Source organism: Dysidea avara, chromosome 6 (genome assembly GCF_963678975.1).
Source record: "Dysidea avara chromosome 6, odDysAvar1.4, whole genome shotgun sequence".
In the NCBI taxonomy this organism is placed as follows: Eukaryota; Metazoa; Porifera; class Demospongiae; order Dictyoceratida; family Dysideidae; genus Dysidea; species Dysidea avara.
In genome coordinates, this window is record NC_089277.1 from 22941349 (window position 1) to 22961455 (window position 20107).

The 20107-nt window shown below is 38.2% G+C and overlaps 2 protein-coding genes across 9 annotated transcripts in view; one reads left to right on the forward strand and one right to left on the reverse strand.

Moving 5' to 3' along the window:
• Positions 1-20107, reverse strand: part of LOC136258576 (uncharacterized) — a 291117-nt gene that overhangs the window by 255770 nt on the left and 15240 nt on the right. The window lies entirely within an intron of this gene.
• The window catches only part of LOC136258579 (uncharacterized), a 181643-nt gene continuing 167392 nt past the window's right edge, over positions 5857-20107 (forward strand). For 3 of the 6 annotated variants that reach the window (XM_066051921.1, XM_066051918.1, XM_066051923.1), the window contains exons 1-3: positions 5857-6585; positions 6753-6817; positions 6878-6906. Coding sequence is in view for 4 of the 6 variants with exons in the window: in XM_066051918.1 (XP_065907990.1) it covers positions 6564-6585; positions 6753-6817; positions 6878-6906 (116 nt within the window). In the remaining 2 variants the exon portion in view is untranslated. Of the gene's footprint in view, positions 6586-6752; positions 6818-6877; positions 6907-6956; positions 7090-7507; positions 8005-20107 lie in introns of those variants that run through there. The other 3 variants (XR_010702857.1, XM_066051917.1, XM_066051916.1) reach the window with 3 other exon arrangements.

Genomic DNA, 20107 nt, shown 5'->3' on the forward strand with positions numbered 1-20107 from the left:
ATAGTGATATAGGACGGTAGTTGAAAATAGTAGCGTGGTCCCCACACTTGAAGATTGGAATGACACAATGTGTACGCCATTCAGATGGTATAGCTATTTGTAATGGTTAGCTGAAAAAGATAACTGATGGGTTGACAGAGGGCTTCTGCACAATATTTTAATACTTTAGGGCTGATGCCATCAGGTCCCATTGCTTTGTTTAGATCTAGGGAGGCTAGAGCTTCATGAACATCTTCAGCTGTGATTACTATGTCACTTAAGGAAGTACCAGAAGTTTCATTGGTGGTAGTCAGGGAATCATTGGTCAAGTCTTTATCATTAAAAACAAAGTAGAAATAGCTGTTAAACAATTTGGCTTTGTCCTGGTCACAGGTGGCGGTGTCTGTACCTAAATGCATCTGAGGTGGTAAGCAGTCACTTTTTGAAAGAAAGGATATGTATTATAGATGAGACTATTATTGCCACTAGCATAGTTGCTGATTAAGTTGGATTCATAGTCACTCTTAGCTTCTACAATCAATGCTTGGAGATTATTTTCTTTTGCTTGTAATTTTAGCTTTAGATTATCACTGGGATTCTTTTTGTACTTCCTTCTTAAAGAATGAATACAGTTCAGACGATATTTTATGGTTGGTGTACACCATTTGGGATGCTACTTCTTCTTGACCAAAAACTGTGGGACAAAAGCTTGAATAGCAGTATGTAGAAAATGTTTTAATGTAGCCCAAACTTCTTCAACGTCACTTAGATGATAGTATTCGTGAAAATTGTGATTCATCATAGAGTTATACATACTGTCTCAGTCAGTTCTTGAATAATTGTAAGCAACATAGGAGGCTTTCTGTTACACAGTGTAAGATGATGTTGGAACACTGAAATTAATTATAAAGTGATCAGATGAGAGGCCTTGAGGGTGAGCATCAGATACTGTTAGCTGGTTGATGACAAAATTTGCTAAAACGACATCCAGGATATTGCCATTAATGTGGGTTGGTTTATCAATCAGCTGTTCCAAGTTAAATTCAAAAATCTTGTCAGAATTGAGAGGAAAAGTCAGAGTGACTTTGGTGGTTTTCCCAATCAACATAAGGTAGGTTAATGTCTCCCAGTATTAACCGATGATCATGACAAGATAGACTTGATAAATATTCCAGTAGGGTTTCATGATGTGATTGGTTAGCATTAGGAGGAACATATAATAAACAAATGGTGATCTCTTTGTTATTACATAAAACTGACACAACAATGGCTTCCAGACTGCTATGTTTACCAATCAACTTAGAGGTAATATTATCCTTTAATGCAAGCATAACCCCTCCTCCTCTGGAGTGACAATCATTTCTAAAAATATTATAACCTATGGGTAAAATTTCACTGTCCAGAATGTATGGCTTTAGCCAAGTCTCAGTTATAGCTACAATCTGGAAATCATAACAATATACATAGCTCTGAAAGTGGTTTAATTTATTTACCAGGCTAAGTGCATTCCATAAGCAAAAGGATGACTAGTTGAAATTAGATGAACTGTGACAATGGTACTGACCCTGCTAGTCAGTTGTTGTCAGTACCATTAGAGGTACTGTGATCACTACCAGGTGGATAGGTGCCAGAGTACTGTACATGATGCTCATTATGTGTTTCATCACTGATAACAGTGGCAAAAAGTTTAACCAGCCAGAAAAATGCTGTTTCCTTTTATTCTAATTGCCTTTCTATCTTGGCCCTTTTGTATGAGTTGCCATCGTTCTTTTAGCAGTAACAATTCAATTTTTCTGGCCTGCAGAGGTAAATCAATTTTCACAGTGATACCCTTACATTGTTTTTTGTTGTAAAGTAAGTTGAAAACATAGCCCGCAGAATTAAACTTTACCAGGACAGGTCTAGGTCTTGCAGAATCGCTCGAGTACTTTCCCAGACACACGGATGACACTGCTTGGATTGTTAGAAGGAACAATAGCAGAGCATATGTCAAAGACATTACAGAAGTCTTGCTTAAGTCGCTGAAATCTTGTGGTTCCTGTGTTGCATTCGGGATACCATATATCACAGCATTAAATTTTCTTGAATCCTCTCCTGTTGGCATTGCTACATATGTCGATTTACTGATTGACCATTCTGACAATTCATCATGATGAAGGGGAGAACTTTGATCATCCATAGCCATCGGCTGCTCTTGGTTCTAAGGACCGCTAAGTAAACCGGTAATTGTAGTCTGCATTCCAGTTTGAAGATCTCCAATTGCTTTGGAAATTGTATCAGTTACAGTTGATAATAGGTCACTTGAACCAAGATATGAACTGGAGTTATTGCCATTTTTCTTATTGATCAAGTTAAAAACTCTGCCTTCGCAGGGCAAGCAAAAGAAATGGAGATACTCAGCTTCTCCAAGTAGAGTAAGCCACCAATGTTCGACCACCATAGGTTCGTACACGATTTTTCTTTAAGCCCGCAAAGAAAGTTTCTACTTTTGCTATGCCTTTGGAGAGGTCTATGCCATAAACTCTCGCATGCAAAATTTCAGACCTACAGCTTTCTTTGTCTGGCTGCAGGAGCTGCAAAGTGACCTGTCCGAATGTTCTCAATTCTCGGACAAAAATATGTATTATCGGTCAAGTGGCACTGCTTGTAATGCTTGATGCTGATCAAGTCTTTCCGTGCTTGATAGGAAAGAGTAACTCTTATACTCTCCAAATATGTGCAGATATTTGGCTTAGTCCTTATTGGCTGTGAATTACAAAGCTCCAAAATCACCTCTATCGTGTAATCTTAAATTCGGCCACATGTGAAGCTCGTGCAAATCAAATAGTTACCTACATCAAATTCAAAGCTATTTTTATGAACATTGAGAGCATCAGCTAGCATTCAGTAGTAAATAGATACATTCATGATGACCGCACCTTGATTTTTCCCGAATAGCTACATTAGCATTTAGGCTTCTCAGACAGTAGCAGCCTAGCTACTGAACCCAGTACACGTATATACAATCCAAATCCACTTAAGTGGGATTTTGACTATCCCCTGTCTTAAATATGTCAAAAGTTTCTCTTCAAAATGTCCAGGACATTAGCCAGATCGAAATACTCTAATAGAAAGTCAATTACTCTAATATAACGATCAGGCAATTTATTATCACGTGTAATCAGGTTTTAAGCGTTTAAATCAACGAAATTCATATAGGCCTGGGCGTGACCCTCAGATTTTCTGACTGCTCCGATTGTAAAATAGGTGACTGTTCTATTAGAGTGTTTTGAACTGGCCAATGTCCTAGACATTTTGGAGAGAAACTTTTGATATTTTTAAGACAGGGGTTAGTCAAAATCCCATTTAAGTGGATTTGCATTGTGTATATGTGTGCTGGGTGCAGTAGCTAGGCTGCTACTGCCAAAGAAACATAAATGCAATGTAGCTATTCGGGAATAAATCAAGGTGTGGTCATTGTACATGTATCTATTTACTATTGAACGGTAGCTGATGCTCTCAATGTTCATAAAAATAGCTTTGAATTCGATATAGGTAACTATTTGATTTGCACGAGCTTCACATGTGGCCGAATTTAAGATTGCACGACAGAGGTGACTTTGGAGCTTTGTAATTCACAGCCAATAAGGACTAAGCCAAATATCTGCACGTATTTGGAGAGTATAAGAGTTGCTCTTTTATATCAAGCACAGAAAGACTTGATCAGCTTCAAGTATTACGAGCAGTACCACTCAACTGATAATACATATTTTTGACCGAGAATTGAGAACATTTGGACAGGTCATTTTTGCAGCTCCTACAGCCAGACTAAGAAAGCTGCAGGTCTGAAATTTTGCATGTAAGAGTTCATGGCATAGACCTCTCCAAAGGTATAGCAAAAGCAGAAATTTTATTTTTATTATTTTATTTATTTATAAATGCTTTACAGCACAAGTGCTGAAGGTCCGTAGGACACCTGGTCCTACAGCCTGCTCAAAGACTTTAGCTACTTAAGTTGTGTTTGAAAAGTTGGAGAAAGGAGAAAAAATCCATGACTGGACCTAGGTAGCCTCAAACCTGCAGCCATCCGATTTACGCTCGAACGCTTACCGGAGTATACCAGGTGGTCAGGATGTTTTCTCCTTGTTATTTAAAGGTAATTACAGTAAGCCACCAATGTTCGACCACCATCGGTTTGGACGCGATTTTTCTTTAAGCCTGCAAAGAAAATTTCTGCTCTTGCTATGCCTTTGGATAGGCCTAGGTCATAAACTCTTGCATGCAAAATTTACCAGCCAAATTACCAGCCAAATTACCAGCCAATTAGAGTTAAAAGAAATTACTTTACAATGCAGCAAGAGTGAGTATAGAACACAGCTTAATTATAAAGGTTCAGTGTTAAATTTTTGAATTAGTTGTATATGACCATTCATTCTTGGCCGCTTCAGATATCAGCCATTTCAGTTGCCAGTTACTTTCATGTACACACCTGTTTTATAGCCAAGGTGTTCTTGCATGGATTAAACTTTAGTAATTGTATTCTTGGCCGCTTCAGATATCAGCTCTTTAGGTTACCAGTTACTTTTCACTTCAGCTGAGCTGTTTTCTTTTTGTTTTTTTACATTGGGTTCCAGGTACTTGTAGTTTCTTGGGCGCGCCTTTTTTACAGCGAAGGTGTTTTTGGGGTGGATATCACTCATTTTTGTCAGTGATAGACTCTACATTTGGTTTAAAAGGTAATTTTTTTTGGAAATGAGCAATTAACATTAATGCAGAATATTATCTTGGAGAGTCAGTAAAATCCAAAAGTAATAATGATTGTTTCATAACACCGTAAATTCGGAAGTATGAATTTACGGTGTAGTATGACTGTTCTATTAGAGTAAATCTATCTTTACTGCCTGTATGTGACGAATATATCTCATATCTGTGCATGTTAAATGCTTCAGACACTTAATTAAACTTGCAAGTGACTAATTAGTTTACAGTTGCTACACAGCTATTAATACATTTGTAATTGTTATCACTATAATCATTTATCATGTTATAACTATTTTTTATTATTTTGGTCACAACTTCAGGATTAGAGCAGCAGAGAAAGGAATAGAGGACTCAACCATCAAGACTTGTATATGGGAGATGGAACAGTATTGCGATGGACAATGCCGGTACTAACACCTCAAGGGTGTTGCAGTACAGTATAGATGCAAGACCAGAGCCTCGATCGTCACTTTTTGACTGTGGTCACAACTTCAGGATTGGAGCAGCAGAGAAAGGAATGGAGGACTCAATCATCAAGACTCGGGGAGATGGAATAGTATTGCCAAGGATAATGCCAGCACTAACCCCTCAAGGTTGCCACAGTGCAGTATCGATACAACCACTCCAACCAGTGCATAAGACCAGAGCCTCAATCATCACCTTTTGACTGAAATTTTTATACTTGATGAAGCAATTAAAACAAAAAAGTTGTAGTACTTATACTTTCCTGAGGGAGCATGCCCCCAGAGTCCCAGACTCCCTTGCCTGTTCAGCAGAATAATAGGATTGAGCCTTACTACCACTTTCACCTTTATTCTTGGCCCGGATGTACATATCGGCAACATAATACAGTAGCTGTAGATAATGCCCCTAGGCAGAGCTATAGGGGTGGGAATTTTTCCCTACTATCACACTATCACAGTAGTTCTTCTCGCAGTTCTTTGCCTGGTCATCATCAACTGCTGTCAAAACATTAGTGTCGTCCCCCAGACCCTTCCTCAAGCATACTTACAACACAAAAATAACTTAGTTTAGCAGTGCACAAACAATTATTGACAGCATATGTACACTTACCGCATTGTTGAACCATGTATACCACCAGAATCCACCGGATTAACAACTAACACGTGACTATTTAGGGGAAATCTCGTGGAAAGTCCCTAATTACCTTAAGCGGACACTCGTGATACGTGGTTTTAAATTGAATGGTTTAAGAATGTAACTAGATGGTGAGGCGTACTTTAATCGGCTCGACTTTAATGAGAAACTCGAGCCCCTCGTGAGAAACTACGTCGCTTGAGCAACGCTTGAAGAAGTAAGAGTCAAGAATACTGATCGAGGTACTCTATGATATATGCCGGTCTTGAATGCTAACGAAACGAGGAGTGAAGTTTGTGTAACGTGTCACATCGCCACACACTGATTCACCGTGTTTGTGCAATAGGGTTTATGGACCTGTCCACCAGATGCTGAAAGGAAATTCATTCCACCACATGTTGAAAGGAAATTCATTCCAACTTGTGAAGTTATTGATATACTCATTGTTGGTGTCCACGGGGACATCGATGATCATTTGCCAGTCAGCTGAAGTAATGTCACAACAGAAGGAAAGGAACCATTTCCATACCCCGGCTATGGCATACTGATTTTCCTGGTCAGTTTATGTACACTCAACCACAGATCGAAATGTAGAACTTTGGTTGCAGGTGGAAAATAAACACCTTTTTACTCAGTTACAAGAGATTCACCCAGCTGGGATAAAATGTTGAAGTGAATGTCATTAGCACTAACTTGTTCATCAGGTATTGGACAATTCCAAGTGTCCAGATTATGCAGTTGTCCTCATGTTCAAGTTTACACGTTTAGGCAAGTTCCACAACGTCCTATAATCTATTTACTATATCAGTGTGGAATAATGCTTATATAATATTTTTCATATTCCAGGCTTTAGGTGTATTGTATTTAACACCTGCTTGTCCTGTATTGTTACAGCCTGGCATATTGATTTTTTGCACATTCTCTTTTTAATTCAGCGCCTGCTGGATTGTTTCGTCAGATATCGAAACAGGTGTCTTTGGTGTTGCGACCAATGTTCCAGGTCAGTTTGCATGTGTGTTTAATTTAAGGTTGACTTCAGTGCCTGCTTATTCTTTTACAGGTCTCGGTATCGAGTGTCATGAATTTCAGGTCAGTTGACGTACAGAAGAATTGTATTATTGCAATTGTTGTTTTGGTAGTTATCAATTATCACTGTATACTAGTGATGTGAGTTTGCAGGTCAGTCTACTCAGATGTATTGGGTATAGTGTTGATGGGTTCAAACAAATATCCAGTGTAGACTGTAGTGGCATCAAGGGTGTTAATTTCTAGGTCAGTTTACATGTTGTGATGTTAGTGATTTTTTCCTAGTACCCAGATGTTAAGTGTATTGTATTTAATGCCTACCTGTTATATTTTTAAATTATGGTATATCAGTGTAGACAGTACAACAGTAAGCCTTCTGTGTTGTAGTAACTATTTGTTTCATAATTATGCTGTTGTCCTGGAATGGCACAATTTTTGGGCAACCAGTGTGAAGTCCAGTGGTACAAACATTGTATTATGACCAAGTTGTGATAGCATACTTTTGTTTGACTAATGTCCTAATGTTCAGGTTTGACATGCTTACCCAACAGTTATGTTATTCATTCACTTAGCCTGGGATATAATTTTTGTTCATTTTGATTATCCATGCTATTATTGATACAGCCGGGCATGTTGATTTTTTGTACATTCTCTTTTAATTCAGTGCCTGCTGGATTGTGTCATCAGATATCGAAACAAGTGTTTTTGGTGTTGCGACCAATGTTCCAGATCAGTTGCATGAGTGTTTAATTTAAGGTTAACTTCAGTGCCTGCTTATTCTTTTACAGGTCTCAGTATCGTCATGCTGACATGCAAGAAATCATCACTATTGTTGGAACTATTTTTAGTCAAGTCTTGATGTGATGTTGATTAACGTTGTTACACATTGTTGTATGTTTACCATATGACAAGAAATTTTCATGGCCATCATGAAATTTGAATATTGTGTAAGTTGTGTGGAACAACCCCAACTCATACATGGTCACTGGCAAACCACGAACCACATTCGAGCCACAACACCATCAACCACATTTGAGCAATCCATTACAAAATTTTGTTGCACCATTTGTGTGTGCATAATACTTAATGAAAGCCACAACACAAGCTACATGGTAAACACTACATAGAGGTGGTAACCCCTAAAGGCTTGTTACCTTTTGTATTCACCTTATCGGCATTTGTGGTTAATCTATTAAAATTACATGTAAATAGAGAATTGAAGAGTATGCTTAAAGCACCTTCGCTAGTGACTTTGTTCTTCACACCATAAGACAACTGGCGATTTATAAACGCTCGCATAGGGTGTGGCACTAAATGGAATTTAAAAGATTTCTGCTTAAAACGCCATCCCTAGGGAACTTACGGTTCAGCACGTTGTCACAACTTGTTTATCAGGCATTAGAGTTTGTGTCCACGTCGTGCCTTTAAAAGTTATTGTAGGGATTAGAGGTTTGATTGAAGAAAATACGCGTATAGGCAAACCAGGATTGGATAATGTCAGTGCTGGATGGACTATACAAACACGACTATGTTGACTGGTGTAACGTGAGAGTAGTTGTAACATAAGGTAGAGAAATAAAGTGAAATACGCCTATTTTTTATTTTGCGATGGTTACTTTTTTATTTTAGCGAGGTCGCAAGAAAACTATGATGATGACGACTCCTAAAGATTTTTTTATCACGTAACGAAATACAAATCTATTGAGATATGTTGCGTAATCTAGGGCTAATATTGCGAAACCGGCCCTACACGTAAATAACTCACAGTAGTGGCCGCGCGTCTTTTAATTGGGCGTGCGCTTTGTAGTTTCTTGGCCGCGCGACTCACTACCATGAGTCTTGATTGTTGATGATGGAAAAAATGAGTACAGTTAGCTGTTTATTCTATAGTAGGGTAATTGATAGGTGAAATTATGATGTCGTGGGTTAGAGCTACTTGGGACGAGGTAATGGCTGGAAATGGATAATTGTTTTGTACATCATAGACACTTTTAGGGTGGATCTTTTTGATTGTAAACTCTGCCATTCTAAATCATTTATAAGACCAGTTACGCTTGTATGCCTTGGATAGTGATTCCTCCTCATGTTTTTCTTCAGTATATGTGACCCTATTTTGAAAAACCGTACATTTGGGTACGTTGGTCAATTTTCTTTTTAATAGCTACAATGAAGCACTGAGTGGTTATCTACCTTGTGTGAAAATTATGTAATGATACTCTGAAGCATTCCAAAGATATGGATAATTTACTGTCCAGGGGCGGATCCAGAGTTTGGAAAGAGGGGGGGCACCTTTCTAAAAAATAGTTGAAGACCAAAAAAACTTGCTGAAAACCAGTTGACGACCAAAAAAAAAAAAAAAGGTCACGATAATAATAGCTAGTTATCCTTACCAACTATGTCACGTCTGTTATGTAAAATAAAATCCTATTTATAGCTTCATAGGTAAGCTACACTGCCTCATGAACATTGTGACTGCTTTATTAGAGTAATTGACTGCTCTATTAGAGTATCTCGATCTTGTATGCAATTTCTTGAAGGGGGGGGGGGCATTTGCCCCAAATGCCCCATCCTGGATCCGCCACTGCTGTCTGATACGTAACAAACTAACTTTTCATTAGCAGTTTATAGAACTGTATAGTGATCATGTGTGACAAATTGATGACTTATCACTTTGTTAACAAAGATCTCCATTCTTACAATCTAAAATGGATGAAAAGAGATCATTGAGAGTTTAATTATATGTCCTTTGTGCTTTTCCTCAATTAAATCACTTGTATTGTTGTCTAAATACAAGAAATTGTTTGGTTTTGGGAATGAACAAATCATCCAATTTGTAAGTTAATTGCTGTCCCACACATTGTGAAATATTATTACTACATGGTCTAATATAATTGAGAATATCTCCTAAAATAAAGAAGCTATATGGGTGTGAAATTTTAAAACAACAAGTTGCTTTATCAGAATATGCAAAAAATTAATTTAAAAAATATTGGTGAAATTTTCAATTGAGCATTCCCACAAATTTTGCATGTGCCCAAATGTACACAGTTAAAAATGGATTCTTCCATGAACACCCCTCAGGGTGTTATAAGTGCTGTTACAATCAAGACCCTCAGTGGGTGTTTCACTTACACCCTTTAATGGTGTGAATAAAACACCCATAGGTGTTACATGACTTTTAAAAGAAATGAATTACAACAGTTTCACCTATGATGCAATAGGACCTGCCTGTATCAAGCATGAACATGTATGTCTGTATATGGCATTATAACTCTACAGTAATAACATTGTAACACATACTTAACACACTTACTTGAAATGTTTTCTTACTCTATGTATGGTTTTCAATTTGTATTTAAAACCTAACCACCAAGCATCACTTCGATTGTGGGTTTAGATACTTATTTACAAATTTTTTCACGTAAAACTGCAGTAAGTGCCATAAGGTAAATATACTTCACTTTTACTTAGTATTTACTGTCATTTCACATCTTGTCACAACTATTAGCACCTGGGGTGTAACCTAATACCCCATTTGTGCTTCCATGAACACCCATTTTACTAAACACCTAAAAAGCGTACATTAATACATCCTATATAAAGGTGTGAGTGTATATAGAACTCCCCCCATTAGGGTGTACTGGAACACCCCATTTTTAACAGTGTATGGTTTTCCAAAATATGGTCACACATATTATATAGAAGATACTTCACTCAGAGACATGTAAGGTAGAAACAAAGACATTTAGGTAACTGGAACTAATGCGGCACAATGACTAAGGCTAACGAACTGGAGATCAAGAATTCGATTCTCCTATCAAGGATTTTGTACATTTTTCTGTTTGAGGAACTTTTTCATCTAAGTTTTATTTTTATTCAGGTCACTGCCGGAACAATAGCAACAGCGTATTTATAAATCCCAATTACAACAATCATTTCCAATTCAGGTGACAAAACCAGACGCGAGCGGGTTACAGGGTATGAACGTTGAACTTAATTTATGATACCAGTTTTAAAGGCTTGCCAAGTATTGTGACATATTGTAATAAATTATGGCTATAATATGAGAAATTGTACGAAGTTACAAAAACAACAATACACTTCAGAAAATATACTATTACTTAAAGATAAAGATTCAGTCAAATGAACCAATCTTACTCTCTGGACATACAAAGTCAATAGCTACAGACCTTTTGAGACCTGTCAATGCACCAATGGTCCGGGCATATAAAGTCCACCAGGACCATTTATGTTGACATATTTGGTCCGGCCGGACCACTTGTGCTTGCATAATTGTGACCATCTCAGCCACAACCTGACTTGTTCGCACAATTAAAAAAAATTAATTACTCAGCAATATCAGCAGTATCCAAGAAATGGATCACCACAGTTTCAGCCGTGTATTATTTGTTTGTTTATTGTCCTAGAAATGTGCAGCTTCAGTTTGAGGATTAATGCACATATGAAACATGCATACATAATGTTTTACAATGTGATTGATTATGGGATTACTGATTGGTAGGGGAAAGTACTAATAATTTCAGTTGGTGCTTAAAAATTTGTAATGATTGTTGTTGGGTTAGGTCAGGTGGAAGTGAATTCCACAGTTTTATTGATCTAGGGAAGAATGAATTACTGTACTGATTGGTCCTTGCATAGATGTGATGAAATCTTTGGTCATGTCCTCTGGTGTTGGAAGTGACAGGAATTAAATCAACATTAGATATATCAATGAGATTATGAACTATTTTGTAGAGGAGGGTGATACTAGATACTTGTCTGCGGTGTTCTAAACTGGGAATGTTAAGGTCAATGAGCATGTTGGATACGCTGCTGAAACATGAGAAGTCAGTCTTAATGAATCTGACAGATTGCCTCTGTACTCTGTGTAGTTTTGGAATTATAGCGATAGACAGCAGGAAGAGCAGGGTAATCGATAGGCTTAGGCCTATTATGCTTTTCAAATTGCCTATTATGCTTTTGAGCAATGCTCCAAAATTTTCCCTATTATGCCCCAATTATGCTCCATTGTACCCAATTATGCTCCATAAGTCTTATTTTTATTTAAACACACATGGGTAGCTACAGGAAACAACTTTGTTCTAATGTTTGGTTTGCATTATAATTTATAATGTCAACGGTTATTATATTGAAGCATAAGTGATGTCTCTATGTAATCCTGTAGGCTGTTTTCTTGTTGGTCACTGAATGAAGCATTCAAAAGTGAGAAAACCCTTTCTGTAGCTGCAGAAGACGGTTGCAAAACAAGCACTTTGCGAGCAGCAGATGACCAATATGGCAGTGCACCAGCATTCAGTTTCCACCAGTCAAGCGGATTCAAATCTTCACTGACATCAGCAGTTTTTGCTATGTATTGTGGCATTTCACTTTTTAATGATGGTATGACTTGTACAAGAAATGGAAATATTTGTAATAAATCCACCATTTTATCATCAGGTTTCATAGTATAAGCTTTATGGGGAGAAAACAAACGTGCTGCCTTGAAAGCTTGCAGTGGGATTTTCAAACTGGTACTTAGCTGTCTATTAAAGTATGCAATACCAGGCTGCATGCAGTTTTTGGCATGCTGTTTCAGTCTTTCCTTAACTGTGTGAGACCCTTTTGATACAGAGTTGATCACAGCCTCAGTGTTAGGAGCACGGGTTTCTATTCTTTTGATGGCGATTTGCAAAGCATCTATTATTTCATAGCATGTAAAAACCAAGGGACCATCTCCTTCCAGCTTGTAAGTGGTTTTAACAAACTCCTCACCATAGTCGATTACAGCTGCTAACTCAACTTGAAGCTTGTCCTTTTTGTCATCAGTGAAGAACAAGAGTAGCTTGGTTCTTGTAGCAGAAGGAAGATCTTCATTATTCTTAAGAAATGGCTCCACATCCCCAAAATGTACCATAACCTGATAGTAAACTTCCCACCGACTCCACCATCTTGTAGGACTGTAGGAAATCATTTGCTTTCCTGTTAGTTCCTTCCAAAGCAGTTTGGTTTTAGGGCTGTGTGAAAACATACTCACCCAAGCTATTCCAAACTCATGAAGTATTGGAGTATGAAAATTTTCTCCCACTCTGTCAATTGTGTGTGAAAAGCATTCTATATCAACTAGATTAGGATACAGCACCTTAACTGTTCTCATAGCAACACCATTAGATGCTGCTCGATCTCTCATGGCTGCTAAGAGGTTATCAGTACCAATACTGTACTCTGTAGACAAAGTGTGTATAAGCTCTCGAGCAATTTCTTCTCCTTTGAGGCTCTTCGACAACAGCTGCACTTTGATAAGACGCTGTTCAATGTTCCACTCACAAGTAACAAAACGCACTACCATAGCAAGAGCTTCACCCAATCGACTAGTGCCATCAAATATTACTGAAACATCTTGTTCAGAAATCTCGCCTTGTATTCTACTTTTCTCTTGCTTCAAAACTACTGGGATCAAATCCGACATGTGGTGCCTGTCAGTAAGACGATATCCAGTTTCTTCAAGCAGTTTTCTGAAGTGCTGTAGTTTGCTCAACGGAACTGCAGCTCTGAAAAAAGATTCTACCACTTTAACACGGTGTACTTGTTGTTCCATTGGCAGTGTTTCTCCTCTAGGGTGTACTTCACTGTTATGTTGCTGTATTGCTTCAGCAATGGTTTTTTCTCTTTTATTCTTGGTGTTTAATGCATCCTTACCATTCTTATGTTTGACAGATCGAATATGATTCTTTACACTGCTCTTTTTCAGATTAACTTCCTCCCTGCAAGCATTGCAAAATAGTTTCCCACTAGATACACACAGGTGTTCGCCTTTGAATTCATCAATCCGCTGTTTTGGCTTAATGCTAGCTGCAGCTTTACGTTGGTTTGTACTCTTACAAGAACGTTTACCAGCTGGAGGATTGTTTGTGGTAATCGTTATTGTTATGTTACTGTTATTGGTATGTTATTGTTATTGGTAATACTGTGCAGACCTCTATTAGAGTATAGTGCACAGGTCACAACATACATACAAGTATACAAATTAAATAATTGCTAGTTTTTGTTTGAACTGATCAATATCATTGGAGTCAATCACATTTTGGGGTAGATCATTCCAGATTTTGATTGCCGAAGGGAAAAAGGAGTACATATAAGAATCAATCCGTGTCATCGGTTGCATAAATCTCATATTATGACCTCTGGTACTATGTACAGTGGATATGGATGTCAGAAACGGATTTACTGGGATGTCAACAAGGTGGTTAATTATTTTAAACATCATTATGGCTTTCAGTTCATCTCTGCATCGTGCAAGTGTAGGCCAATTAAGGTCAGTAAGCATTTGCGTGACACTAGCGTAACGGGAGTAGTTGCTGGTCACAAATCTAGCTGCTTGTCGTTGTGTTCTCTCAATCATATCAATATCCCTCTTAGTATGAGGTGCCCAGACAACAGCTGCATACTCTATAATTGGCTTAACCATTGCTTTGTACAACCTGTCCTTAATTGTTGGTGTACAATTGTGGAGGTTACGCTGAAGAAAACCTTTAGTTCTGTTAGCCTTGGAAGTTATTTGTTTTATGTGTTCTGACCAGGATAGATTTTGGCTTATTGTTACACCCAAGTATTTGGCATGGTTGACTTCCTTGATTGGTTTATTTTGAACATTATACTGAGCTAGTATTGTGTGTTTCTTGTTAGCTATCCTAAGAAATTCGCATTTTTGTGGGTTAAACAACATTTTCCAATTGTCTGCCCATTTTCCCAGTACATCTAAATCCTTCTGCAACTGATTGCAGTCCTGTTCTGTGCGAATGGTTGCATAAAGTATTACATCGTCAGCGTATAACTTGATTTTGGATGATATGTTATTTGGTAAATCATTTATGAAACAGAGAAACAAAAGTGGAGCAAGGACAGTACCTTGAGGAACACCAGAGGTAACTGCTGTTAAGTGGCTCTGTTGACCTTCAACCACCACACACTGAGATCTCTGCAGTACAAAGTCTTTAATCCAGTCAAGTAAATTACCTCGGATACCGTAATGGTGGAGTTTATGGAACAGGTGTTGATGGGACACTTTGTCGAATGCCTTTGAAAAATCTAATAGTACGACATCGGTTTGATCATTGTTATTTAAACTTTCAGCAAAGTCTTTGATTGTCAATAGTAGCTGAGTTTCACATGAGCGACCTTGTCTAAACCCATGTTGTTGATCACACAGAAGATTATATTTAGCAAAATGGGAGTAAATATGTGAATAAACGATGTGCTCTAACAGTTTTGAACAGATACATGTTAATGAAACAGGCCTATAATTGCTAGGAAGAGAACGGTCACCCTTTTTAAAGAGTGGTACAATATTTGCCCTTTTCCAATCTAAAGGTAGCGAACATTGTTGTAATGAGGCTTGAAAAATGAAGGCTAAGGAGGGAGAAATAATTTCTCTAGTTTCTTTCAGTAGACGGGCTGGTATTCCATCAGGTCCACAAGCTTTATGGATATCCAAAGATTGCAGCAGCTCAGAAACACCATTAGTGTCAACTATGATAGGGTTTATGTCCGGTGCAGATTGGACATGTAACTCTGGAGGAGTCTCTGTTGTAATTGGAGTAAATACTGATGTAAAGTACTCATTGAGTGTTTGTGCTTTAACTAAGCTATCATTGATTACAACATCATTAACCTTTAATGGTGCCACACCACAGTGGTCTTTCTTTTGACTCTTGATGTAAGTCCATAGCTTTTGTGACACAGAACCATTTGAATCAACTAGCCCTTCAATATAATCATTGTAAGCTTTACGGCATTCCTGTTGAACTTTGTGTTTAAAACTATGATAAGTATCCCAGTGATGATTACAATTTGAGCGCCTGGCTAAGTTGTAAAGACGTTGTTTTTTACGAGATAAGCGCTTAATGTGAGAGGTCACCCATGGTTGCTTTGTATTAGTGGAAGAAAACTTAGATGGTACTTGAGCTAAGCACTTGAAGCACATTTGTTTGAATTCATTCCATAACACCTCCACTGGTGTGGACAAAGAGTATTTACTTAAAAAATCATCACTAAATTGACTTATGATTTCTTTTATAACTACCATATCTGCTCTATGCCAAAGAAATGACTTCCTTTTGGTGGGCTGCTGGTGAGTGATTGTAACAGAAGATTCAGTTAAAATAGCCTCATGGTCACTAATGCCTGCAACAGGATTGCAACTGTGTATAAGGGATGGTCTGTTGGTAATGAATACATCTAGAGTATTGTGTCTTCTGGTAGGGAAATCGACTACTTGCGAGAAGCCATATTCCTGCACAAAATTAATCATAGTGTTACATACAGCAAGGGGGTATGCAGCACCATCTGTACAACTATTAACCCAATCAATGTTTGGTAAATTGAGATCCCCAACCAGCCAGATAGGAGAGTTGGAATAAGTTGTTGTTAGGTTTGAAAAAAGGTCACATAAACTTTCAACACTACAAATATCTTTATTAGGAGGTCTGTAGAAAGAGCAGATAATTAAGTTTTGGCTGTTTAACGTAATCTCACAAATTACTGCTTCAGTGTCATGGTCAAAACTTAATTCCTGACAGGTGATTGTATTGCGGCAAGCTAACAGTACTCCTCCATACCCATCAGATCTATCCTTCCTGAAAACATGATAACCTTCAGGGAAAAATTCACTGTTTAAAACATCAGGTGTCAGCCATGTCTCAGAAACTGCTACAATGTCTGGTTTATACTCATCCATAAGTGCACAGAAAGAAGCTCTCTTTGATAAAATAATTTGGCTATTTAGGAAAATCAGCTTGAGGGAGCTTATATTATGTATAGGAGGCTCTACTGATTGTGCATTAATTATTTGCTCACTGTTAGTGTGTAAAACTTTGGAATCAGCACAGAAAGTAGCCGAAGCTAGTCAATTCTGGGTTTCTGAGGGCTGTGGGTGATTAGTATTGGATTGAGATTTGCTTCCTTTGTTGCTATGATAAGGACGTTTGGTTACAATAACTCCATTCCGAATTGTTAGGTTAGGTTCATTTGCAGCTTTTCTACGTTTCAATTCTTCAACTAGTTGCTTGTGCTTAGCTCTTTGGTACTTTGTCAACTAGTTGCTAATCTCAATCCAATTGAGATTAGCTCTTTGGTACTTGTCAAAGCTGGCCCATTATGCCGGCATTATGCTCGATGCTTTGGCATGCCTATTATGCCTAAAATTATGCTCTTTGGTACTTCTCAAAGCTGGCCCATTATGCCGGCATTATGCTCGATGCTTTGGCATGCCTATTATGCCTAAAATTATGCCGGCATAATCGGCGCATGCCTAGTAATCGATTTGTAAAGCGATTCAATGCCGGATCTAGCAATACGGCCGGTACGGTTTTGGCCGTACCAATTTTTGGACAGGCTGTATTAAAAAAAACAACCTGCACGTGCGATTAATAAAATGCACACGTGACTTTGATGGCGAGCCTCGTGTCAGCAAGTTCTTCCTCCAGTTCGTCGTCATCATCGGTGGATTTACGTTTTGATTTGCCAGATATTCCCTTGCAGCCACACCAGCCAACTAATTTTTCTTTTCCGAAAATACGTTTCGGCCAAACCAAGGTTGTATATCGATCATTTCAGCCGTCGTGGTTTCGACAGTGGCCATTCCTCCATTACAATGAAACCAATGACACTGCTTACTGCCATACATGTGTCACAGGATTTAAGGAAAAGAAAATAAGAAGTCCTCATGCTGATGCTGCCTTCGTGAGTTGATAAAATTAACTTGTAAACTGTACCTTTGCTAGCTAGCTATAGCTGCATCAGTTAGATTCATGTTACCTGTCTGTAATAATATTTATATATCATTAATAGGTTTCAAAAGGATTTTCAAATTGGAAAGATGCAACTGTTATTTTGAAATGCATGCAAATAGTGCTTGCCATCGTGAGGCTGTTGAAGTTGTGATCACTCTCCCAACTACTACTGGAGATGTTGGTGAACTGGTTTCTGCAAATCATTTAAGAGAAAAGCAGCAGAATAGTACCATTTTGATGAAATTATTGTGCTCAATTCGCTTCTTAGCTAGACAAGGCATGGCGTTACGAGGTGATGGAACAGAAGACGATGGAAACTATTTACAGCTATTACAGCTTTTGTCTAGTCAAGATCCGTTAGTAGCTGGATGGTTGCAGAAGAAGAGGTACAGATACACTTCACACAAAATCCAGGATGATTTCTTAGATTTAATGGGGAAGGACATTTTAAGTAACATTTCATCCCGTTTGCAGTAATCCAAATTTGCTATATTGATGATAGATGAACAACTGATGTGTCCAATGCCTCTCAGGCAGTTGTTGTGCTACGATATGTGACAGATGTCTTTGATGTTTATGAAGATTTAATAGGTCTTTATAAAGTGCCATCAACTGATGCAGCTACTCTTGTTGCTACAGCCAAGGATGCATTGAAAGATGCTGCTCTACCAATCAGTAAACTCCGTGGCCAATGTTATGATGGGGCTGCAGCTATGAGAGGAATAAGATCAGGTGTATCTAAGCGAATCCTTGACGAAGAACCTAGGGCAGTGTATACTCATTGCTACGGCCATTCTATCAACCTTGCAATGAACGATTCAATTAAGGCCTGCAAGCCTGTCAAAAAGTCCCTGGAAGTAACTCACGAAATCACGAAATTGATCAAGTACTCCCCACGCCGTGAAGGTATTTTTCAGCAATTGAAGGACAACCATGACATCTCTGTAGGATATCACACACCTGGAGTAAGAGTGTTATGTCCAACAAGGTGGACAGTATGTGCCAATGCTCTTGCAAGTGTTATTTCGAACTTTGAAATTTTACTCAACACATGGGACGAGGCTGCAGAAATAGTTTCAGACACAGAATCTAAAGCAAGGATTAATGGAGTTGCATCTCAGATGAAAACATTTGAGTTTATGTTTGGCGCCATTCTTGGTGAGATGATCTTGCATCATTCTGACAACCTCAGTCGGTGTCTTCAGAAGAGAACTATATCTGCTGCTGAAGGTCAGCATGTAGCCAAAATGGTTACTGACACATTGCAAAGTATTAGGACTGAAGACTCTTATGACTTGTTCTGGCAAAAGGTTGTTCAATAATCATTTCTGTGAAGATCACAACGTGGAAGAAGCAACATTGCCACGACCTAGAAAATTGCCAGCCCGTTTTGATGATGGCTTGTCTAGGGGACACACTGTTTCCTCACCTAAGGGCCATTATCGACAAATCTACTATGAGGCTATTGAAACTGCAATTGGCTGTTTGTTGAATAGATTTGATCAGGAGAGGTATAGAGTTTATCGCAACCTTGAGGACTTATTGATCAAGGCAAGTCTGAAGGATGAATTTGACCAGCAATTACTATTTGTGTGTGAATTTTACAAGGAAGATATTATTCCAGATGACTTGCATTCTCAACTTGTCATATTTGGAAACAGTTTTCAAAGTATCCCTGACAAAGAGAAACCTGCATCACCTACAATTTTTGACATCAAAGATTACTTTGCAAAACTATCAACAGCTCAAAAAGATCTATTGGGGCAAGTTGGTTTACTTCTCAAGCTTATTTTAGTAATGTTAGCCACCAATACAACATCAGAACGTTCATTTAGTGCTTTACGTTGAGTTAAAACGTATTTGAGAAGCACAATGACACAGAATAGACTGAACAACCTTTTGCTACTTCATGTCCACAAGGAGTACACGGACTCATTGGATTTAAAGAGCATTATCAATAGGTTTATTGCTGATTGTCCAGTAAGGCGTATCATATTTTCTACAATGTAGTTATAATAACAATATAATGTACAGTGTATACACAAATATGATCTTGAATTTTACATTATTCTCCAATAATCACTGTATAGTATTTAAACATGTTTTGATACTGAAAGTGCTCCAGATGCCATTTCAGAGCACTCAATTTGCAAAAATTTCCTGGGGGGGCATGCCCCCAGACCCCCTAGCTTTAGCCTGCTTGTGCTCTTCCCAGTACCATTTGAGAGCACTAAGTTCTCAAAAATTTCCTGGGGGGCATGCTTCCACATTCCCCTGCTTCACAGCTCTATTCCTTTAAAACAGCTGCTTGTATTCTGCTCACCACCATTAAAATGCTAGATCCGGCCCTGCGATTATATTGAAAATAAGGCCCTATTCGGTGATTATTAGTTTCTCATCCAGCCTTTCTAATTATTATGATGCGGGCGGGAGGGTATTACCATTATTCCATTATTTTATAATATTAACACACTGAT